Raw genomic sequence first — 26,325 nt, 5'->3', positions numbered from 1 at the left:
CAAATTATCATACGCCTTTTTAACCGAAGTTAATTTGGGTGGGTTTCTCCATCCCCAACGTCCCTGACGAGAACGTCGGTCTCCTTGGCTGTGAACCGCTCCTGGCACGCGCCTGGCAAATCAGCCGTTATGATAGGAATCCGCTTTAGAACAAGCGCGTCTGCTCTTAAAGGGAATGTGAGATGACGCTCTGATTGGTTTATTTCACGTTACGCCCAAACCACACCTATGAATAATGAAGCTCTTCAGACCAACCCATTTTAGACCCGCCCACAAAGTTACTTGCGCTTTGCGCTTTGACACTTGCGTTTCAGATCGTTAAAATAGGGCCCTTTAAGTCAGAGTAATTCAGTTCTAGTTTTGTGAGATACTGTATATCACTTTGTCTAAAAATGCATTCTGTTTTCATTTAAATATATAGAGTTTGCATAATCATTTGTGAGCTGTATTGCTTTTTACTATGTGATTTTTGTAAATATTTTCTGTAGAAATTAATTTAGCTATGAATTTACTTAATGTGATAAACAGGAACATTTCAAGAGATCATGTTTAAAAAAAATACAAGTCCAAAAAGATGCTCAAGAGAGTTTATAAAGGAAGCAAGACTTTACCAGTGGTTGTGATTGGTGGAGTAATGGATTCTATGGATGGGATTGTTTCGGTTGTTGATGAGATGGACTGACTTGAGGGATCTGGTATTAGGAACATTTTATATTAACAACAATCATTTCATTTCAATTCAAACAAAATTCAGAAAAGTAAATGGCTGAAAATCATATGAGTAAGTGCTCACCTATACAGTAAGCTCCACAATACATTGGCTTGACAAACTCATAAACATAGTAATTTCCTGGACAGGCTTTGACTCTTATAGGGTGGGATTTGTAGTTACAGCAGCCGCTCCATGAGAAGACACAGACCTGACGGGTGACCACTCCATCTTTCAGCCGTGGGTGAGGGCCGTTGAGCGACAGTGGGTTATTAGTGCCACACATGCCTTGATTTACACATGATTCTGGCATCTGAGCATTTTCACCATTGTAGAACATCCTGTACCAGCCATTCCACTCCACATTATAATCACACATACGATAGTGGTTATAGTTATTATAGTAAGAGTTGTCTGTGGCTCTCCAAGGCTCATCCAGACTGGTATAGTTGTAGCAGGGGTCGACACTTGGGGTGGAGAAAGGTACTATTTAAAGAAAAAGTAGGAAGAAAGCATTATTGCAGATTAAATATATTCAAATGAATAATATGAATATAAATCAGTACAATTCATGAGAAGCATGTCAGATATAAAGATGAATGAATATACCTGCACAATATACAGGAGCTGGGATTGAAAGAGTTGGTCTGGTAAATTTGTAGACATAATAATTTCCCGGACAAGCTTTGACTTGGATCGGGTCGGATCTGTAGTGACTGCACTGTTCATAGTAAGTACCGTAAACTTCACGAGTAACAACTCCATCTTCTAGCCGAGGATGAGAGTCACCAAGATACAGAGAAATATAACCTCCACATGACATGTAATAAAAACACCACTCAGGCATCTGAGCACTTGATCCATTAATGAAGAGTCGATACCAGCCATCCCATTCTACATGAGTGTCATCATGATCATATATGTATCCATACATAGGCCAGTAATTGAGTGTGCTTCTCCAGTAGTTGTCGAGTATGTTGTAGTTATTACACGGGTCATAATCTGTTAGAGAGAGATGATGAGACCAAAACAAACAAGTTATATTACAAAGATGAACTTCACAGGTGAAAATCTTTTTTTTTAAATTAAGTTTTACCAAATATTAACAAAAACACACAAACCTTACAAAACCCAATTAAGTGTAAAAGACATGAAACGTACAGTATACAATGACTATTTGAAATCATTGAAATTATAAACAGAGCTTGTGATTGTAAACATCATGAAACATATTGGTGGAGGAGGAACGTGTGTGTGTGCATGAATAGACATGTCCGTGCGTGTAAGTGTGTGAGTGATGAAAATTTTTGTGTTGAAATGTTGCAATCATCAGGATTGGATCCAGGGGCACCTGATGCCAGAACCACCCCACCCCACTCTTCAGGCCCTCCACAGAGCACCCCACCCGGCCCTATTCTTAGTTGATTTAGTTATTGTTTTCTTGAATGTGGGTGTGAGTGTTGGACATTTATCATGAAGAGCATTAAAAAGTGAGGTGTACAGAGTAGAGCCAACAAAAAAATATGGAGCGCTTCACGGATTTGCGTGTCATAGGTGAAAATCTGAACCAGTCAAACACTGTAATAATCATGAGATTCATAAACCATTTTATACGCAATGCGACTGTGTAAGAGTGAAAATGTTTATGCATAAAAATTTCCATTCCAACTGTAATGCAAATCTTTCATTTAATTTTTTTTATAATTTTTAATAACACTTATATATTCGTTCATATTATTTACAACTTACTCAAGGTGATGGTAGATCTAGTGAAGATATCTGGACTTGTAGTGGAAACTGCCTGTGAAATAGTGTTGACATCTAAAAAGAAGGAAATTCATGTAATTGAGAAATCATTTACAAAAAGGTTTAAAATTCTTAAATAAACGAAAAAAGCACAATACCTGTACAGTATCCTGCACACTGCCATGCTGGATTCACAAGTTCATAGACATAGTAATTGCCTGGACACGCTTTCACTCTGATGGGTTTTGTCTTGTAAATACAGCAGATTCCCCAATAATAACTACCTCCACAGACCTCCCTGGTCACCACTCCATCCTCTATCTGAGGGTGAGGATCAAGGAGCCACAGATTGAGGTTTGTGTTACAGGTGTATGAACTAACACAGGTCTCTGACATCCGGATGTCCATTCCATAGTAGAGAAGCCGGTACCAGCCATTCCAGGAGAAATGTTCATCACAAATGTAATCTCCACTTTCATTGTTGGCTCTCCAGGGACGATCCAGAGACTCATAGTTGTAGCAGGGATCACTGCTGATGCTTTGGAAAGCAACTGTCATGGAGTTTGCAAAAGTACTGTTAAAATATGTAACATCCTAAAGAGCATAAGAGTTTTATACCATAAGACCAATTATGATGGTTAATTACATGATTTCGAGCAATTTTACTCTAACCAGTAGTGTACTGTCAGGCTAAAATGGGGCAAGTCTACACGACAAAAGCTGTGCAAATAAGTTTTAATCTGAGAAAAAAAACTTAACTTCAGATAGGCACAAGAGGACTGTAGAGTAATATCACAATGTTTTCATATACATTGTTAGTTTACTTATTAATTATTGAACAAATGGCATAATGTGTAATTTGAGGAATTGTGTAACAAAGAGATCTACTGTAGGTGCTACTGATCTGTAGCATAACCTACTATATAGAATAGTTAATGGACTGCACAACACTAGTTAAAACATGCTTATTTTCATAAAACAAAATATGTTTGTTCAATTATCTAATAGTAAGAGCATTTACACTTTATACTGACATAAAAAAAATTATAAAGATAAGATTGAAAATTGTACCTGCACAGTACATAGGCTGGGGGGATGATATGTTGGGTTTGACAAATTCATAGACGTAATAATCTCCTGGACAGGCTTTGACTCGGATGGATGTGGAATAGTAGGCGCCGCACTGATTGTAGGCGCCCCACCAATGCGCTGCATTAGTTCCTACGACTTCACAGGTCTCCACTCCATCCTCAAGTGTTGGATGAGAACCGTTGAGATACAGTCCAGTGGCACCACCACATCCCACATGACTCACACACCACTCAGACATCTGGGCACTTTCTCCATTCAGATACAGCCGATACCAGCCACTCCATTCAACAAGAGTGTCATCATATCCATAGTACTGATTTGGGCTTTGCCGTATGTCTCTCCAATATTCATCAAGAGTGTTATAATCATAGCATGGATCAGTTGTAGGTTCTGAGAGAATAAAGAAAAAAGAATCATTCACTCATTCACTGAGGTGTCAAAAACAAGAGTACAGGTAAACATCTAACATCTGTGTCTGTCTGGAAGAAAACATATTGGGATGGTAAAATGAGGATGAACTAAATAAACTGACTAAACCTACAACAAGTGTATCCTTTATACCGTTCTCTCAGAACTGACCCTTGATCTCGACTTATGACAAAGTTATACTTTTATGGAACTTTGATGATAAATGTGAGATTCAAAAATTTAGGTAAAATTATTTTCCCATTGAAACAAAACATAAAAAGGAATTACATTCAAGATCATCATCAGATAATTAAAGAGTGTGATGTTTACTGTATGAACAATTCAAAATAAACTTAAAATAAACAAATTAATAAATAACAGTACTAATGTGAAGGACAAATAAGGGTTTGTAAATCATATATTTCATGCTTTTTCCCATCCAGATCACAAACTACTACAATCAGCGCATTCCCTCGATAAGACCAAATATATATTTTCTTTATTTTCAATATACAGTATTTGTAATATATGACATTTCCTATTATCCTATCCTTTTCACATCTACTATCGTCTCTCTTTCAGTCTCTTTCAGTCTCTCAATATCTAAAGAAAACTTATTTTGTTTTAATTTGTTTTGCTTTATTTCTAGATGTTTGACTCAGTTGTGGATTTCCTCTTACATCATACTCGGGGGTTTCAACAAACGGACAGGGAACTACGTCATCACGTTGAAAGGTCACGCCGGCGCCAGCAATACTATTTGAACTACTATTCATATCAGAATGTTATTCATATACTATTCATATTCATATTCACTGAATACTATTACTATATATATAATAGCAAACAATACTATTTGAACTATCCTCCTACGTACGGGCGCATTGTAAACAGTGGGCCGGTACTTCTGCCGGCGCCGGCGTGACCTTTCAACGTGATGATGTAGTTCCCTGTCCGTTTGTTGATCAGCTCAATCTGATTCTGAACTATTGAAGGTAAAAAGTCTATAAATTATATATATATATTTTTTAAATGACCTATCGTTTCGCTAGATAACAACCTCTTCTTCAGCTGTGATCGCGTACAGCCCGTTTAAACACTTCAAAGACTTTTGAAACTGCATTGATTTTGACTTAAAAACGATGGTAACAAATGAAGTCCATTGTTAGAAGAAAAATCCAGAAATGTTTTCCTCAAAAAACATAATTTCTCTCCCACTGAGGAAAGAAAGACATGGATATCTTAGATGACATTGGGGTGAGTAAATTATTAGGAAATTTTCATTTTGGGGTGAACTAATCCTTTAAAATGCATTTCTTTTTCTAACATTTAAACTTAAACCACATTATTAGATTACCCTTTGACTTTATAAATACACATAAATGAAAGCTTAATGATTTTCTATATTGTTTGTGCATTTATTTAAAAACTGCATGTACTTTTTTTTTGTCACTGGTGTTACATTACTACTTTGGCAATATTAAAGGTTTTTATGAAACATTATTTCTATTTTTTTCAGCACATGTAGTCAGAGTTACAGAAAAATAATAATAATGCAACAAATAAGGAGATTATGTTTTATTTATTTTAATCAGGTTTGTTAAAATTGTGCTTGAATGATGTTAGTTCATTTGCCCAACCATGTTTTGCTGTAACAATAAAAATATTTGAAAACTTTATCAAGTTATGATGCAATCCTTTAAATCTTAACTTTTGAGTGTAGAAGAATTAAATGGATGTAAAATTATTATCATGTGACATTTTATTTAATGTGACAGAAAACAAACAGTAACACCAGTGACACAATGAATGACCAATAACATGCATAAGACCAAAGATACTTATTCTTCAACTATAATTAAGTAGATGAGACTAAATTGTTACATTTGGCATACAATCTAAATGAATAGCTTTGAATAAAAATAGGAGTCACTGGTGTTACAGTGACAATTTTCATGAAAAAATAATTTTACAAAATGGCTGCTGCAAGGTATCAAACCACATGTTGTCAATCATGGTATGCTGACTAAATTAAGTAGTTTAATCCATTTGTACTCCAAGTTTTTTTTTTTTTTACAATTCCCTAACAATAAAGTAGGTCAGTTCAACTAAAAGCTTCATATGAAATCATGAGATAAATCAAGTGATATCATCAGTGTGATTTTTATATGTAATTGGTGTAATTGTTCAAATAACATATTGTTTTATTTTAAAATATAAAGAAATTGCAATCCTAAAGTGTTTTTCAAGTGTAATATTTCTGTAAAGGCTTGGGACAGAAAAATGGACATTTCTATAGAATGACCCACTTACTACATAACTAATAAGAAATTACTGAAGAACTAATAGGTAATTCTTCATTAACACTTAAGTCACTACTGTTAACTAATAAGGAAGATGTGTTAACTAGTCAGTATGTAATGGAATTTTATGATTGTGTTAAGTAACAGTTAGTTAATCAATAACTATTGAATTCTGTCATACCTCCTGAAGAACTACTATTAATTATCTACTAATTAAGGTTCAAGAAAAATAACTATGAAGTGACTACTAATGAACAGTCATACACAGTAGTCACTACAATAATGCGTTTTTATCTATTTATTTATTTATTTATTTAATTTTATTTTTTTCAGTGGTTAAAGTACACAAATCAAGTACTTGAGTAAAAGTACAGATACCCCAATAAAATATTACTTTTAATTCATTTTTAAAGTACTTAAAAAGTAAAAAGCACTAATACATTTTTTTTATTTTTTTCTAGCCAGTTTTAGTCATTCTTAGTCATTCTTCAGCTCTAATAAGAAAGATAAGTGTAGACATTTACCTATTGATCTGCAAATAAGCAAACTTTGTATTTCATTAGCAAAACTTATCATAATGTACATTACACCTTTTTCTTAAAGGCTACATTTTAAACTTATTTTTCATCATTCAAGTTCCGGCAATATCGTGGAAGCCTATATTTTACAGTGATTTGGTGATGCAAGAGCGCGGGCATTTGCATCCTCTTTTGGAGAGTTCTCAGCGCCGCTGATTTGGTGCATTTCTTCGGCAAAGTCGACCTACATTTGTTTTGTGTTTTATTTAATATATAAAATCATTACTTTGCTGTAAATTATTTTATTTTATGCAAGGCAACCCTTGATCCCTTGCATAAAACAAAATTTTATTTCTAAAGATAGCCTACTAAATCTAATTACTTCAGATGTTAAAATATGTTCTCAGAGCTGTGCAATGTTTGTTTATTATGGGCAGGTTATGGAGTCAGTCACAGCATTTTTCGGTAATGAGTGAAACGCAGGCGGCGGTCTGAAGTTAACCCCGCCGAACACGAGCCCAGCTCCCGCAAGAGATCCATTACCACTACCGTGCAAACGGGAGAACAGAGACCAGTTGATTACACTTAAATTGCTTTTAAAGGTTTAACTTTTGATTCTAGAATGTTTGTTAAACGAGTTTAAATGTAGGCAGTAGGCTATTGTACATGTTAAAACTAAATAAAATATATGCTGCATTAAGAAATGTTCTCATCTGAAATAAAGGAAGATATCATAGGCTAAACGAGTCATTGTCGTGTATTTTACAAAGGTTTAGATGATTACGTTAATAGTGGTTTTTTTTACAGTAAGTTTGATCTGAGTCAGAAGTATGTGGTAATTCTAGCCTAGAAATCTAGACGCACCCTAGCGGCAGAAAATTTTATTTTGCAGCCAGGGTGATCTAACAACTCTCCATTGGCTTTCGAGCTGGAAAAACCAAACTCTTGTCCGGCCAATCACATTGTATATATATAGAGTCGGCGGGCAGGCTTAACATAATGACAGCAGAGTTGCGACGGTTCCCTGCTACTTGAAAACAAAGAATGGCTGCTGCTGCTGGCGAACAGCGGTCTTTTGAATCAGCTTTGGCCGCGACTCTGGAGGACTTGGTGTTAAGCTTTTCTTTGGGAAAAGAACAAAGAACGGCACTTAAGTCATTCTTAAAAAGGAAGATGTGTTCGTAGTTTTGCCGACCAGATACGGTCTATCAACTAGCTCCGCTGGTGGGATAACGCTCTGGTTGGTTGTAGGGGAGTGAATTCACATAGGCTCACTACAAGGCTGTGCCTTATAATGAAGGAGTTGTGAAACTGTACAGCTTTTCCAGGTTTTTTTTAATGAAATACTCCTTCCTACACCGACTACAGACACATTTTCTATCATGTATGCCTATGAAAAATGATCGAGCCAATCAGGGTAGGTATCTGCAGGCTGTAGCCAGGTCCTTCTTATCGCATCACGTCTGGTTAGAACACTTCAACCTGCTATACTGGCAATGTGTACCAGTGGGTGTATTTACTAAAGGTGGTCTGCAACTATATCTGATTAAGGCCGCGCAAGCCAGTTTGGTTCAGAAAACTAATTAACAATGAATTTAAAAAAAAAAAAATTTAATTTATGCTTGAATATATGTGTCCCATAGCCTACACAATGCCTTTTTAAACAAGGCTCATGGACTATGAGGGCACCCTGGAACTTCTGTTACTGTTGGGCCCTGTGTGAATATGAAGGACCCCAATTCTCTTATAAAACCATTGTCCCATCCTGATTCAAATTTGATTTACTTGAACCACTCTTTGATCTTCTTTCTTTGTGTGAAACTTATTGGAAAAATAACTATTTATTATTACAGTATAACTGTACATTTTCCCTAAGTTGAAGTGAGACATTGCCTAAAGTTTCTTTGTTGTTGTTGCCTAAATACTAAATTATCCAACAAAATGGGCCAAGAGAGAGCAATAGACTGTTTTAGCACACTTATGATTTCAAATTTGAACTGTACAAACGTACACCCTTCTCTCTTGTTTGAATAATAGAAAAAAAAGCCAAGTAAGCAGAGTGTAGCCTATAGTTGAAATGACAGATTCTGGGCCAGATTTACTAACACTCGCATTAGCACAAACCATCTTTTGGCCTTAAAAACTACTGTCCAGATTTACTAAAGACACTGTGAAAATTAGCTCTGAAAAGGAGTGGGCACAGTTATTTTTGCGGCTGACCTTTTAAACCCATATTCAGTGTGCAAATGGAATGGTAAAAAGTCTATCTATCTATCTATCTATCTATCTATCTATCTATCTATCTATCTATCTATCTATCCATCCATCCATCCATCCATCCATCCATCCGTTTATCTATTACTATTATTATTATTATTATTATTATTATTATAAAGAACCAATATTGTATCATATTTTCTTTTGCTGAACCCTATTACTAAGAGCAGAAAATGTCAGGTTTTCATTTCTTTTTTTATCTGTTTCTCTGTTCTGTACATATTTGAGTTTCTTTGTTGTTCTTCTAATCTTTTTATTGTTTCTATCTTCCTTGTTGGTTTCTATGGTTACTAAGTGATTGAGTTAGTTCTGTTCAGGTGTGTCTCATTAGTTCCTCTTGTTTGGTGTGTATTTAAGCCCTGGGGTTCTTTGTCTGTCCTCATCGTTACATTGGTTGTTCTGTTACTGTTTCGTAAATTTATGAATTTGTTTAATTAAAAAAAAAACTGCTGCATCAAGATCCTGACAACTTTCCTTTGTGCTGTAACCAGTGACTGTGACAAATTAAAAACAAGTTTCAAAAATTCACAACTTTCCACAGAAGAGGGAAAGTCATAGAGGATGGAAGAAGTGATTTTCATATAAATGTTTAGTAATGCAGAAAAATATGATGACTAAGTGTTAAGTGACAGAAAAAGCCTCACAATGAAAAGACACATTTTATAGTTTGTATAAAAACCACTTGTTAGTGTCAGGGTTCTGTCACTTCTGTCTAGTTTAAATCTTGGTTTGGTGACACTCCCGGTTTGTCATGTGCTTGTGTTATAGTCCTGTCTGTTGTGAACTTGTTATGTGTATCCTTGTGCCATGTGCTACTTCCTGCTCAGTTACTATTCGGACGCTCTTGCTTACTGCTCCACGCTTTGCTCTATCGCTTTTACATTTTATCTCCTATATTTTTATATTTTATTTCCTTTTATCACCTAATTTTAACTTCAGCTATTCAGCACAGTGCTCATTCTACAAAGTTTGGATTACTACAAAAACGCAGAATTCTTTTACCAGTCCAGCTTACATTCCGGGGAAAAGAAAACACAACTGCCTACATTCATAAGGATAAGAGAGAAAATGCCTCTTCTGGTTCAAGAATCTACTTGCTGCACTAACTGCCACAGACTTTTACAAAGGATTGCAGTTCTTGAAACAAAATTACTTACGGGACCACCAAACCAGACGGAACACACAACAGAGCTTTGTCATGGACACCCTCAGCATATAGCCGGTGAGTCCCATGAAACTAGTGCTCCTCGACAGGTAGAGAAACAAGCTGATCGACTTACAAATTGATGGCACAAACAGGGAGCGAGACCCAAAGGCACTCGAGACATCAGATTGTCACGAGCATCACATATTGCCGCAGTAGCATCCTCTACCCCAGATACAGCTCTGACAAGGATTGCAAACACTGGTCTCCTACCACCGCCTATACATCTTGAGAACAGATTTGAAGTACTAATGAATGTAAATGAGGAATCCCCAAATGTGATGAATGTGTTCGAACACAGACTGAATGGGCCAGTAGCTAACACTGATGCTAACTGGCGCTCAAGGTCGAGCAGACAGCGGCACTCAGCTCAGAGCGCTGCCGAGCCCAGGACTCTGATAGTGGGGGACTCCATAATCAGAAACATTAGCAGCAGGGATACAACTACGTGCTGCCTTCCACAAGCAACAACTTCTGATGTAAACAGGGAACTTCAGAACATTCTGATGAAACATAAGACTGCAAATCAAATAATCATTCATGTGGGGAAGAATGATATTCATAAACAGCAGTCAGAACTCCTTAAGAAGGATTTCAATGAACTTTTTGAAACACTTAAAACACTCTAAAGAGAGAAACCCGTAATTTAGAGCGTAAATGGAAAAAAACTAACTTAGAGGTCTTTAGAATCGCATGGAAAGACAGTATGTCACGTTATAAAAAGGCCCTAAAAGCGGCCAGGGCTGAGCATCTCCGCAAACTAATAGAAAACAACCAAAACAATCCTAGGTTCTTATTTAACACTGTGGCTAGACTAACAAATAAACAGATGTCTCCTGAACAAAATATTCCGTTACAGTTTAGTAGTAATGATTTCATGAAGTTCTTCACTGAAAAAATAGAAAACATTAGAACCACAATTGTAAACGTTCAATCCTCAATCGCGCCTTATAATTCAGCCTCAATTATCACCCTGCAAGAACAATTACAGTGCTTTACAGCTATAGAACAAAAAGAGTTAAATAAACTTATCACTTCATCTAAAACAACAACATGTTTATTAGATCCTATACCAACTAAACTACTGAAAGAAGTGTTACCTGTAGTGGAAGAGCCTCTCCTCAATATTATTAACTCATCTTTATCTTTAGGTCATGTTCCAAGAACATTTAAACTGGCAGTTATAAAACCTCTCATTAAGAAACCACAATTAGATCCACATAATCTAGCAAATTATAGACCCATTTCAAATCTACCTTTTATGTCTAAAATACTAGAAAAAGTTGTGTCCGCCCAACTGGGCTCTTTCTTGCATGAAAATGACATCTATGAAAAGTTTCAGTCTAGATTCAGGCCGCATCATAGCACTGAAACTGCGCTCGTTAAAATCACTAATGATTTACTTTTAGCTTCTGACCAAGGCTGTATCTCAATATTAGTTTTACTTGATCTTAGTGCTGCGTTCGATACTATAGATCACACAATACTCTTAGATCGACTACAAAATTATACTGGTGTTCAAGGACAAGCATTAAGCTGGTTTAGATTTTTTATCGTATTTATCTGACCGCTACCATTTTGTTTATTTAAATGGAGAAAAATCGATCATAACTCCAGTAAACTATGGAGTGCCGCAGGGATCTGTGTTAGGCCCTCTGTTATTTTCAATATATATGCTGCCACTTGGAAATATTATAAGGAAACATGGAATTAGTTTCCATTGTTATGCTGATGACACTCAAATCTATATTTCATCACGACCGGATGAAAACGCTAAATTATCCAAATTGACAGAGTGTGTTAAAGATATAAAAGATTGGATGATGCGCAATTTTCTTTTATTAAATTCAGACAAGACAGAGGTACTAATCATCGGTTCAAAAAACCACCCACAAAACCTCTCACAATACAACTTTAACATAGTAGGATATCCTGTTACTTTATCCTCTACAGTAAAAGACCTGGGTGTTATATTAGACTGCAACCTGTCTTTTGAAAATCATATTTCATATGTTACAAGAACAGCCTTTTTCCACCTTAGAAACATTGCTAAGCTACGTAACATGCTATCAGTTTCTGATGCAGAAAAGTTAGCTCATGCATTCATGACCTCGAGACTAGATTACTGTAATGCTTTATTAGCTGGTTGTCCTGCAACCTCAATAAACAAGATACAGTTAGTCCAAAATGCCGCCGCTAGAGTTCTAACTAGATCAAGAAAATATGATCATATAACACCAATTTTATCATCACTACATTGGTTACCTATAAAGTTCCGTATTAATTACAAGGTATTGCTACTGACTTATAAAGCCCTAAACGGCTTAGCTCCAGTCTATTTAACCGATCTTCTATCGCCCTATAATCCATCGCGCTCTTTAAGGTCACTAAATTCTAGGCTTTTGGTCATAACTAGGATATCCAGATCCACCAAAGGAGGGAGAGCATTTTCACATTTAGCTCCAAAACTCTGGAATAGTCTTCCTGATACTGTTCGTTGCTCAGACTCGCTCTCCCAGTTTAAAACTAGATTAAAGACGCATCTCTTCAGCCAGGCATTCATATAATACTTTTAATCTTACAGTTAAATCCGACCTCTAGTTCATAAACGCCAGAGGAGAACTGGCCTCCGACTGAGCCTGGGTTCTCCCAAGGTTTTTTTTTTCTCCATTAGGTCACCTGATGAAGTTTTTCAGTTCCTTGCCACTGTTGCCTTTGGCTTGCTCAGTTGGGGATATTTGGGGATATTTAATTTAATTAATCAATCAACGATACTATTGATCAGCATTACCAAACGTGGACGTTCCACTAGAAACAAACATTGATGTATTGTTTTAATTTAATACTGTGAAGCTGCTTTGATACAACCTATGTTGTGAAAAGCGCTATATAAATAAACTTGACTTGACTTGACTTGACTTGACTTAAAAGAGTGAAAGTTCAAACATTCATCAGTGGACCACTCCCAGCAAAAGGAACAAACAGGTTTTCACGGTTGCTTGGGCTTAATACATGGCTGCAAAAAAACCCCTGCAATATAAAAGGAGTGAACTTCATTGACAATTTCAATCTTTTCTGGAGTCAGAGACAACTGTTTCATCGGGATGGCCATCACCCAAACAAACTTGGTTCAAGAGTGTTAAAGGACAATATCTACTTCTCCCTCAATCATCCTTCTGCAGTGTGTGCCAATCTGAACAGCACACACACACCTGGACACAGTATGAATGACCACGGGACTTCACTTCAGCAGCAAAATGGACATGCGGTTGACATATCACACAAGGACAATGATAACACCACTCTGCCACAACAACCTCTGCTCACAGACTCAATCTCAGCTGAGCCCTGCCCACAGAGCTCACCACAGACAGACATATCAGAACTGCCCCAAGATTCAGCACCCAAGGACGACTTCCTGGAAAACAGCCAGGGAAGCCAGGACAGCATATCACAGCTTCCGATAACACCAGAGCAACAGCCCCTTTCACCAGACACTTTATCCCTCTCTCCAGCATCTCCACTTCTGTGCTTTTCACAGATCTGGTGTATGCTGGAACTAAACTATCCCACTCTTTTGCTGCAAGCCCCCAGATACCAACCAAAAAACGGCAGGCACCTCAACCACCAAAGCCTGCAGGCCCAGCTCGCCCCCCCCCCCCTCCTCCTGTGAGAGCTCTTCGGCCTCTGCCACAACGCCAGGGCCCACACCCTCCTCCATCTGCTCGAGGTGAACCAAAAACAACTGATACCAGCTCTCAGTGATATGTGTTGGGTCCCTGCTATGATAATAGTAACTTTCTCAAATGTTTACAGAACAAGCGGGAACCCAGTGTGCCTGTATCTTTCTCTATTGCTGTTCTATTACAAGATAGAAAGGCCTTCAATAGCCGTACAGCAAACCCAACTAATCTGGTGCCTATTACATGTCAAACTAAGATTGCTGTGGGGACAAAAAGTAAGACTGTTAAGTTAGCACTTTTAAACATTCGCTCACTTAAAAATAAATCATTTCTAGTCAACGACTTAATAACCACAAACAACCTGGATTTTATGCTTCTAAATGAAACCTGGCTAAAAGACAGCTGCAGTGCAACAGTCCTTAATGAAACATCCCCTCCTAACTTTACTTTAATGAGTGTCTGACGAGCTGTTAAGAGAGGTGGGGGTCTAGCTGTTCTTTTTAAAGATATCTATCAATGTAAGCAAATATCATTTGGGAATTACCCGTCTTTCGAATATCTGGGTACTGTGTTAAAAGGTGCTCCACGCATTTTACTTATCATTATTTACAGGCCTCCAAAATACTCTCCAGCCTTTGCTGAGGACTTTACAGAACTGTTATCAACAATTACCTCAGAGTTTGACTGTTTTGCCATTGCTGGAGATTTTAACATTCAGATAGATAGTGCAGAAAACAATATGGCAAAAGAAATCAAAACTGTTTTAAAAACTTTTGATCTGACTCAGCATGTACATGGACACACACAATCATGGACACACTATAGATTTACTTATCAGTAAGGGTCTAAACATTTCACTGATTGTTATTAAGGTTGTAGCACTGTCTGATCATTTCTGTATTTTCTTTGATATATTGATCTCTCCTGCCACTGAAGCTAGATCTGTGTCTGTCAAGAAGAGATGCTTAAATGAGAACACTAGTGTACTATTTATGAAGGCTGTATCCTTAACACCAAGCATATCTGCTGACTCTGTTGATTTTCTCCTTCATTCTTTTAACTCAAAAGTTAAAAGTGTAATTGATGATATTGCTCCTGTTAAAGTCAGGAAGAAGAGTGGCAGACAAAAAGCACCTTGGAGAAACTAAACAGCAGTGCAAAATATGAAAAGACAATGCAGAAAAGCAGAGCGCATGTGGCGGAAGACAAAACTTGTAGTCCATTATAACATCTACAAAGACAGCCTTCATGCTTTCAATATGGAACTAGGCAAAGCTAGACAGACTTTCTTCTCAAATATTATAAACAGCAATTTAAACAACACACGCACTCTTTTTGCTACTGTAGAGAGACTGACAAACCCTCCAAGCCAGATTCCCAGTGAAATGTGCAGTGAGTTTGCTTCTTTCTTCTCTGAGAAAATCAATAATATCAGAAAGGTGATCAGCACATCCTTGCGTTTCTATGGGGTCAGACAGATCAGACCACCTGAGAAAGTAGTTACTATGTCTGATTTCAAAGAAATTGATGGCAAAATTTTGAAAGAAACCATTCAGCAACTTAAAACATCAACCTGCGCTCTTGACACACTTCCCACATCTTTTTCAAAGGTGTGTTTAACAGTTTAGAAGCAGATTTTCTAGAAGTGGTAAATGCCTCACTTCTCTCTGGGGGTTTTCCAAACCTGAAAACTGCAGTTGTCAAGCCCCTCCTGAAAAAGAGCAATCTGGATAAGACCATATTAAGCAACTATAGACCAATCTCAAATCTTCCTTTCATAGGCAAGATCATTGAAAAAGTTGTCTTCAATCAGCTGAACAAATTCTTATGCTCGAATGGATACTTTGACAGTTTTCAATCTGGTTTCCGACCGCACCACAGCACAGAGACAGCGCTCATAAAGATAACAAACGGTATTTGCTTAAATACTGATACAGGCAAATTATCAGTGCTGGTACTACTCGACCTCTGCATTTGACACTGTCGATCATAACATACTTCTTGACAGGCTGGAAAACTGGGTGGGGCTTTCTGGGATAGTCCTAAAATGGTTCAGGTCATACTTAGATGGGAGAGGTTATTCTGTGAGTATAGGAGACCATAAGTCTGAGTGGACATCCATGACATGCGGAGTCCCTCAAGGCTCAGTTCTTGCGCCACTCCTGTTCAACCTGTATATGCTCCCAATGAGCCAATTGAGAAAGAACCAAATTGCTTACTACAGACAACACACAGATTTATTTAGCCCTATCGCCTAACGATTACAGCCCCATTGATTACAAGCCCTCCTTGTGCCAATGCATTGATGAAGTCAACAGTTGGATGTGCCAAAACATTCTTCAGTTAAACAAAGACAAAACTGAAGTCATTGTGTTTGGAAACAAAGATGAAGTTCTCAAGGTGAACTCATTCCTTCACTCTAGAGGTCAAACAACTAAAAATCAAGTCAGGAATCTCGGTGTGACACTAGAGTCAGACCTTAGTTTCAGTAGTCATGTCAAAGCAATAACTAAATCAGCATACTATCATCTGAAAAATATTGCAAGAATTAGATGCTTTGTTTCCAGACAAGACTTAGAGAAACTTGTGCTTGCTTTCATCACCAGCAGGGTAGATTATTGTAAAGGACTCCTCACTGGCCTTCCCAAAAAGACCATAAGACAGTTGCAGCTCATACAGAATGCTGCCGCCAGGATTCTGAGCAGAACCAGAAAATATGAACATATCACACCAGTCCTCAGGTCTTTACATTGGCTCCCAGTTAGATTTAGGATTGATTTTAAAGTATTATTACTGGTATATAAATCATTCAATGGCCTAGGACCTCAATATATTGCAGATATGCTCACTGAATATAAACCCAACAGATCACTCAGATCATTAGGATCATATCAGCTAGAAATACCAAGGGTTCACTCTAAGCATGGCGAGTCTGCTTTTAGCTATTAGGCCAAACACATCTGTTTAGCTCAAAACACATCTGTTTAGCTATGCATTTACTGAATGAGCACTGTGCCACTGTTCGTCCAACTGTATGTACTGTACTGTATTTTATTTTATTTTTCTAAACTGTTTTAATTTAATTACCTGTTTTCGGTCGAAGTCCACTGTAATCGATTGTCGAGTTCACGCGCGTGATCATAGGTAACTAAACCTATGCGCGTGAACTCGACAATCGACTACTGTGGACTTCGACCGAAAACAGGAAGTAAATACAGGTATGTGCGCTGGCTGAATTAACATCACTTTTATTCATATCTTTCACATCTAATGCAGTCAGATTCACCCGTGTTCACTCTGAAGGAATCACTCACATTGGCTGTGCACTTGTAATGACACATCAAGGATGTTAAGAGGCTAAAAGCAGGTTTAAAACTTGCCCCATTGAAGTCAACAGGGTGCAAATTTTAAAAAGAGGATAACACGGTGTAGGCAACACCGATTTTTGTCGTTGTTCTCTGTACTGACAGCACTCCAAATTTACAAAAAAAATGAGCTCAATGTTAAAATTGTCCAGAGTTCTCCTTTAAGCGTACCTGCACTTTTTCTTGCGTACTGCTACTTCTCTTATTTAGCCGGTACTCTACCACTGACAGAAAAAGAAGTGTCACGCCCATTTCACATATACTCTGTTTGCAGAGCGTATCTGTTCCGCACCCATGTTAACAGGTCACGCCCGTTTCACACATACTCTGTTTGCAATAGGCAGTAATAGGCGGTAATCGGCATTCTGGTTGACTACCTAACAGAGGTGGAAGTAACGAATTACAACTACTCACGTTACTGTAATTAAGTAGTTTTTTTGGGTACTTGTACTTTTTTGAGTATATTTTTAAATCTGTAATTTTACTTGTACTTAAGTACATATTAAGCTAAGTAATTTACTTCGTTACTTGTAAAATCACATTTCGTTACTGAGTACAATTTGAATTGATATTCAAATCTTTGACCGGCATTTAGGTAGCCAATAAAAATATTCGATCGTAAACGGACCAATAAAACCCCTGATATTTGGACTGAATTAAAGCCGCCGCAGTCGCAGCCGGTTTTGAATAGCTGAAGGAGGCAAGGAGCTCAGAGTGATTAATGGCTGGACTGAACGTTTGGAGAAACAACAAACTACATAGTAGTATTGTCAAAATAACTATATTTTGATACATATCAATACTTAAATATCTGTCAGTCAATACTCATTTTCTGCAGTATAGGCCTATACACCGATACGATACCAGCTGCGCGTTCGCATTCTCTCATCTCAACGACAGCGAATTTGACACACCCGCCTCCTCTCAGCGCGGGATTGCAGGTAGGCCTATTACGCATAATTTTATTAATACCTGCAAGTTTCTATGGCATTTTTTAATGGCAAATGTCACGAGTGCAATATTGTAACGCGAGGGCACATTCATGTAATCGCAGAAAACTGGACGCGAGCTCTCAAATATACGAATGAACTGGACTCGGATATTGAGTGTGCGCTCTCGGACTGTGTCATATCATGTGCAATCGCGAATCTCTCCAAGTGGTTCTCACTGCAAACTCAAATGACGTCCAGCTCCAATCTCTCCATGCTCTTGAATTAAACGCTGTCAAAAGTTATGAAAAATCTAGTCTTTTTTGCAAATTAAATTCAGTTTGAAATCAAGCTTCCTTGTGCTGTGTGTGAGCTATTGCAACAGTTAACGTTACCCTATTGTAAAGACAAATACACTGAGTGAGTAAATATTTAAGTTAGATTATTGTAATGGTTATTGATCAATGTTTAAATATGTAAACAAAAGCCTAAATTAAAATCTCACGGTATAAAGTGGACGTGTCTCTTCAGAAGACTTGAATTAAACTTTTCCATTCAAATAGATCACTGTTACAATGAGTGTTGTGTTTTTCGATGCTTGAAAATAATGATTGCCTTGACAAAATGGATGGACAAAAATGTATATATTAAAATATTTAGTATGTGGTAGTTTTCCCGATGGTATTAAAAATTATAGGCTAGGCCTACTGAATATTGACATATTTCAAGGTGTCATATTGAAGTTAGAAATTCCAGTATCATGACCACTAATGTCCTTCGACAATAAGGTAAAACATGTTAAAAGTAGCTATTTTCTACATAAATCTATGATTTGGTTGAATATTTATTGGTAATACATTAACTATCGCCAGCTAAAAAGTAACTAGTAACTAGTACTCTGAGTAGTTTTTGAGAAGAGTAATTTGTACTTTTACTTAAGTACTTTTTTGACACCAGTACTTTTACTTGTAATTGAGTATTGTTTCAGCAATGTAACGGTACTTGTACTTGAGTACAAATTTTCAGTACTCTTTCCACCTCTGCTACCTAATGTAGGCTACTAACACAACGAGTATTCAGTCCAGTTAAGTGATGATGTGTGGCTTTTCAAGAAGTCAGAGAACGGAGGTATAGTATCATCATGCATTTCCTGCGTCTGGATGGAGAGTGAACTGTACTGATCCCAGCAAACGTTCCCTGACCATGTTCCCAGGTTGGTCCTTCCTTTGGGAACTGTTCCACAAATATTCTTTGTGGGTTTTGAATTTTTATTTTGTATTCAGCTGCATAAGTCACAGTAGGGTGCACTGAAAAAAAAACGTATTAGTTGAATTTAATAAAAAAATGTCATCATAAGTGGTTGCACACAATTGATTTTAGCTACATTTAAACAAATGCATTAAGTTGAACTAAAATAGCTAAAATCAATTGTGTGCAACCACTTACGATAAAAAAATAATTAAATTCAACTAATCATTCTTTTCAGTAAAAGAACAAAATTAATTTGAATCAATATCGATTCAAAAAAAAAAAAGAAAAAAAAAATTCTTGTAAACAAAAAAATTGCGAAATGAATCGATTTTTTTCCTCCCAGCCCTACTAAAAAACATGCTTAGAACGTATTGTGTGGAAACCGAGAAAGATTTGGTGGACGGCCTGCCTCTCTTAATGTTTGAAGTGAGTGAGACTGTACAAGAGTCGGCAGGTTTTAGTCCTGCTGAACTGGTATTTGGTCATACTGTTCGCAGCCCACTAAAACTTCTTATAGAGCAATTAATGTCTAAAAAATGTCAATATGATGAAGCCCTAAATTGTAAAGGATGGAGGTAAAGCTATTTACTCAAGTAAAGTTTTTTCTGTCATGCCTGCTGATCTTGCAATAAACATTAATTTAACAACATAGTATGTAAAATAAAACCCTAATGTACAAAACTGATAAGAAAAAAGAAACTAAGAAGAAACATAATTATTAAAATTAAAACTATCAAATGTGAAGTTCCATGCAGGGAATTAGGGAATGTCAGTGTACAGTTTTTCACTGTAAATTATAAGAAGATTGGTCTTTTTATTTCCAAAGATTGTACATTTAACAGTATTTACTGAAATGTGAGGTTAGATATAATACAGGTTTTCTCTAGTACAGGAACTTAGTGTGAACCAATAAAGCTTTTACTGTCAATTTTTGCAGTCTTTTACTGTTAAAAAAAAAAAAAAAAAAAAAAATTACACTATATCAATTTGTGCTTTTTTATAAGTTTTTATATCAATAGGAAAACTTTTACCATATTAATTATTTCTACTACTTCTCTTTCTACGTTTTTTAAACAGGATGAATTGAAGATTAAATTAAGTGAAAGAATTATTGTACCTGGTGTTTGTCCATTGGTTATTTCACCTGTTAAAAACACAATATAAGCATAATTATATATTATTGTGATAATATTCAGTCATTTCACATGACAGATTATAAAGCACTCACCATTAATCAGCAGCAGCAGTGACACACACAGTGAGATTAGAAACTTCATTGTGATGAACGTCACCTGCACACACATTCAACATACACACACATGAAATATGTTTTGTTATATTTTATTCTTTCTTTGGTGTGCACATTTGTAAAACAACCATAACATTCACAGATACTTAAAGTCAAATTTTACAAAATATAGAGAACATTCAAACTTTACAAAATAATTTGGATCCATCCAAAGTTGGTGACCAAAAGGGATAAAACAGAAGTGACTTTACCTGAGGTCAGATGCTGCTGCAGAGCAAACTCAGATTGATGACTGGTCTATGAGTTTCTCTCTTCAGCAGTTCAATACAGTGATGCTGAACTGCAGCGCTCACAATCTTATCAGTGCCTTTAATAACTGTAGGTGGACCTTTACTGGAACTAGATGTAATTCCTCAACAATAGCTTAAACCGTTTTTTTCATGTGACATTGAGATATTTGTTATTTGAACTGACAGTTTCCTCGTGTACGCCTGCATTCAGAAAGACATTCTTTCACTCTGTGCTCGAATAGATGTGAATCTAGATGGAATGACGATGGGCCAGTTTTATTTGTTTATTTGTCAAATTTACAAAAATAGTACCTTAAAACACACAGTGAGTGATCCAAAGGTCACTGGAAAGATTCATGTTAATTTAATGATGGTAAATAATTATTAGTTTAAATAATGGTCTCATTAAAAGCTTTAGAGTTCATCCCTAAGACATCTGGAAGGATGCAGGCAGTGGTCAAGTAAGGCAAGGTTTGTTAGTTGTGCAAACTAACAAGATCATAACAGAAATGCAAAAAATACACTTCAAATGTTTTTTGAAAGCAACTAACACTCAAAGCTAAACCCTAAAGTAAACTGTAATGCCTTTTAAAACATCTGGGAAACGGCATGCTCGTTTGGAGATCAGCATTAGACAAATGGGTGTCTAATATTTGGGTCTCGACAGTGAAGGAAAAAGACAATGAGAAACAGCAACAAATCCTAATCATGGAAACTAATTTACAAAGATCGCAGAGAATAGGCTACATAAAATTAGGCCAAACAGACAAATGCTGGTACTTTCCTAAAGTGAGAACATGTCATTATTGTCATATATGTATATATTTAATATATTGTTTGAACTGACACAACATCATTCATAAGACATGCACGTCCCATTGTTGATCATTTCATTTAAAGTAAAGAATCAGCTCTGGCCTCTGGCCTTGGAAAGTTTAAAGAAATGAACACTATATTCACAGGTTTACCGGAGAAGAAAATATTTGACTCTTTAGGAATGTTCCACATTCCTCATCTGAACATTGCAGAAGACAGACAGACAGACAGACAGACAGACAGACAGACAGACAGATAGACAGACAGACAGACAGACAGACATATAGATAGATAGATAGATAGATAGATAGATAGATAGATAGATAGATAGATAGATAGATAGATAGATAGATAGATAGATAGATCTCCCCTCCCCCTACTTTTATCAGCTCTCTCTCACCTTTATTTAAATAGCTTATACAATACAGATTGTTTCAAAGCAGCTTTAAATGGATAAACAGGAAAATAATGATTGCAATAATGATAATGATGCAGACAAAGTTCAATTCTGGTTGTAAAGCAGCTCTAAAAAGAAAATAGTTTCAATGTTCTGTGTTACTCCCACCGGTAGGATGCATTTTTCAAATCACATAATCATCTGTGGCCGTATCTATATCATCCTGAGATTCTGATCAGTGTATCATCAGTTTTTCTATAATGTTTATGCATGGATACATTTGTGTTATTTGAGTTCACATTGTGAATGCTTGAGTTAATTATAATCTGTACTTTTGTCTTCTGAATGTGAACATGATTAAACCATGGTGAAAAATTAGGGCCTTTTTGTGTAAAGTTTTGCAGAAAACTTTGAGAAAATTGGAATGTGTGTGATAACAAGTGAAATGTGTTTATAGTTTTGAGAAATGTGTTGTTGTCTTATGAACTGAATTAATTGCTATAGTGAATGTATCAGTTATAGGGTGTTAGCAATCAGAAAAAAAAAATGTAATGTATTATACATTCTCCCTTGTCAAAATGGGAAGAGATTAATGCATTATGTGAACAGCATTTATAGCAAATCCAGGTTAGTATTAAATTGTGCATACTAATACATTTTGTTAACAAGCTGAATAAATGAACATTAGTTAATTATGAAGCATGAATTAATGAACAGGAGTGTATTTTAAATATTATTAAATCAATTATTTGTTTTTTGTTCATGTATTTATTGCATTAGGTTTAAAGTTAAGAAGTTTTAATTCACACCCATAAATCTGGCACTAACTTGTCACTGATACAGTATAAAGAACTATTCATTCTCTGAACAACAGTAAAGTATGAACATATCATGAGAAGAACTGTGTATTTCTTTGTTCGTGTAGTCAAACCTGATAGTCAGGTTCCCTGTAATTTTTTTTCACATTTAGGTGAACCAAACCGAGGTTTTAGGAAACCAAGACGATAAATGATTCTTTTCAGGTCACCAAAGTGCAGTTGTCAGAGGATTTTTCCATTCATTTTTGCAAATGCAGTTGATCTGGATTCCCCAAATCTACTTACAGTACATGACTGCCACCACTGCATTAACAATCTTTTTATTTTACTTTGCATTATCACACAATGGCAAATATGATGAATGCAGTTTCTGCACATTTTTACAAATGGTAAAATAATCATGTTAAAACCAATTATAAAGAATACAGTGTGTACACAATGTACACAATCAGTACATTTTACAGGTTACACATAAGCAGTTCATACTTTATATTACTTTCTACTTTATCAAACTTATCTAATAGCTCAAATATGTATCTTAACACGTTTGACAGGAATTTGAAATCTGAATCACACAATATGGCCATTGACTACTGACACACAGTATTGCTGATTGTTTATGATCAAATGTAGAAATCTTCTAAGTATTTGATCTGTAATATTTTGTTGTCAAATTCTAAACAGGTTTAGTAATAGAAACACTTTCACACAACATTCAACAATATGATATTAGTAATAATAATATTTACTTTTATCAGAATGTTGCATAAATGCAGCAGTGGGTCTTAATGGTCAACAGTTATTAATGTTATTAATGTGCTCTCACACGAAAGGATCAATCGAGGACAGTGTCAGAGGACTGCCTGAATGTGAACTTGCTCTCTGTCCTACAAGCTCTTCAATTTCCCTCTCTCTTCACATTCTATGACTGAAAACTAGAACAATACAAGAAAATGTATTGGAAATCTGACCACTGACTGAACCTCACTGTTGAATGACGAGCGGCAAGGCAAAGGTTTGTTTAACAACATATAACTTTACTAGAGGAGATACAGAAGTTCAACATGCAAGCATATAACTTCATCACTGTATACTCGCGCATGCGTAGAAGCAAGCTTTTACAACTTAGTCTGTTGGATTTAACCCTAAAACCGTATTCTGGACAAATGTGGGCAAAATAATTTTGATTTATTTTTAAAAAATACTTCCCTTGATCTGAGCGGTACAAGACTTGGCCACTTTTCCTAAGTTTGCCTCCTGAACACACACAATTTTTTTTTGACTCAATTCTACAATGTTAAGTGGGTGAAAAAAAAAATCCTTAATCTTGTATTTGGGTCAAAAATGGGCACCCATAGAAATGAATGGGAAAAAGTGAAAGTGAAAGTGACAGTGACAGTGAAAGTGAAAGTGAAAGTGAAAGTAATGTAATTTAGAGCAAAAACTGTAATTTAGAGCATTCTTCTTGTTTTTTTTGTAAAAATAAATCAATAGATCCAATACAATGCATACACATACACACAAATGAAGGGCTGATCCTGTACAATATTCTCATCATGCCAAAAACTCACACTCAAAAAAATAAGCATAATTTACATAGAAAATATGGTACTTTTTGAAGTAAATAAATTCAAAAATACCCCCAAAATAAAAAAACACACCATAAATGGATAGACAAAATTTTATCGAAGACAGTGATATAACATTTATAATAAATAAAAAATAGGGTCACATCTGAGTCCTCTGTGCCCACATTTGTCCACAATTACAGAATTAAGGGCTATAAAGTGAATACGGTTTGAGGGCTACAGCTACAGAGCACTATGCTCTACATCCTCCTTCTTTAATTGTGACAGATATTCCTTAATGAAAAGTTCCCTACGAAGTTCCTTACATTGTAAGTTAACTCAAAGCCTTTATCTTTATAAGCAACACATTTAATAGATTAGTTAAGCTGAGAGTAAGAAAGTCTATTTACACTTAACCTTTTTTAAACAAAGTAATGTCAACATTTACAAATTGAACATTTTGTTACTAAATAACTGAACTGTTTCCTCTTTTTTCCTTCATTCCATGTATTTAGGGTTTGGTTTGCAAAGGCGACCTGCTCTGGTCTCTGGAACTGTGGAAAGAATTCTTGTTGAATGTTCATTCAGTGGCTTCTTCTCGGCTCCTTGTGGGGTGCATTGTTCTTTGACTTCACTTGGAGTGGAGTATTTGTACTTAGATTCAACAGAGGGGGTCTGGTCAAAGAGAAATGACATATCGCTGTGCTCGAACCGTTGTGGTTGTGGTAGGATACAGGAAGGATATGTTTTCGGTTTCGTCTGTATTCTTTTCCTTCAGTCTCCACAAGATATGACCTTGGTTCATCACAGAGCTGTTTGACAAGTCTGATTCTGTCATGGCCTTTAGAAGTTGCAAGTCTCACTATCTCACCTTGTATGAGTGGCCGGAGAGCTCTGCTGGACTTGTCGTAGTATGTCTTTTGACAGTGTCTCTTCTTTGAGAGTTGAGTCTTGACAGAAACGTTGTCCTTTGAGGCTGGCACCAGAATGGACTTGCTGATTGGCAGAGTTGTTCGCGTCTGCCTCGACATTAATCTCTCCGCTGGCGAACCCAGTGTCTCGTCGTGTGGAATATTTCTGAGGTTGGGCAAGTTTTGAAACGCATCCGAGCCCTCCCTTTTGGATTTCTCCATTAGATGTTTTACACTCCACACTGCCCTCTTGGCTAGCCCATTAGCTTGTGGATACTCAGGGCTACTGGTAGTGTGTTTAAAATCCCAGGCAGCAGCAAATTCTTTGAAAAATTGGGTACCATTGTCTGAAAAGACTTTGTGCGGACTCCCATGAACTGCAAAGTGCCTTTTGAGTTTTGTAATCATTGTACTGGAGGACAGGTCACGAAGCAGATGTGTTTGAAGAGTTTGAAGCTCTTTCAGTCTGGAAGACGAGATGTGTTGAACTGACATGACCTCGAAGTCAGCTCTGTCATCAGTGTGTCCGTCTGGTGAGTCTCTGGGGGAACATGACAATGTGTCGGCAAGGAACATGTGTTTTCCTTTTTTGTATGTGATTGTGAAGTTGTATTTCTACAATCTTAGCATCATGTGTTGCAGCCTTGCTGGAGCTGTGTGGATAGGCTTGTTAAGGATGGTTACCAATGGCTGGTGGTCCGTTTCAATGTGAATTTGTTTACCATATATGTAGTCAATGAATTTGGTGGACGCGAATACCACAGCCAGAAGCTCTTTTTCAATCTGCGCTT

General features: G+C 36.5%; 1 protein-coding gene across 1 annotated transcript; it reads right to left on the bottom strand.

Moving 5' to 3' along the window:
- Nucleotides 1-588: 588 nt before the first annotated feature.
- Nucleotides 589-26,029, bottom strand: LOC311096279 (uncharacterized protein; the record flags this gene model as incomplete). The annotated part of the gene is made up of 7 exons (XM_084135346.1): nucleotides 589-692; nucleotides 794-1,195; nucleotides 1,319-1,711; nucleotides 2,459-2,530; nucleotides 2,614-3,006; nucleotides 3,527-3,937; nucleotides 25,495-26,029. 7 exons carry the CDS (start codon nucleotides 26,027-26,029, stop codon nucleotides 589-591), a joined length of 2,310 nt encoding a protein of 769 aa, XP_083991472.1.
- Nucleotides 26,030-26,325: the final 296 nt, after the last annotated feature.

This window comes from Abramis brama (genome assembly GCF_963993115.1).
Source record: "Abramis brama genome assembly, chromosome: 14".
In the NCBI taxonomy this organism is placed as follows: Eukaryota; Metazoa; Chordata; class Actinopteri; order Cypriniformes; family Leuciscidae; genus Abramis; species Abramis brama.
Note: the sequence above shows the minus strand (reverse complement) of the source record. Positions and strands in the feature narration are given on the sequence as shown.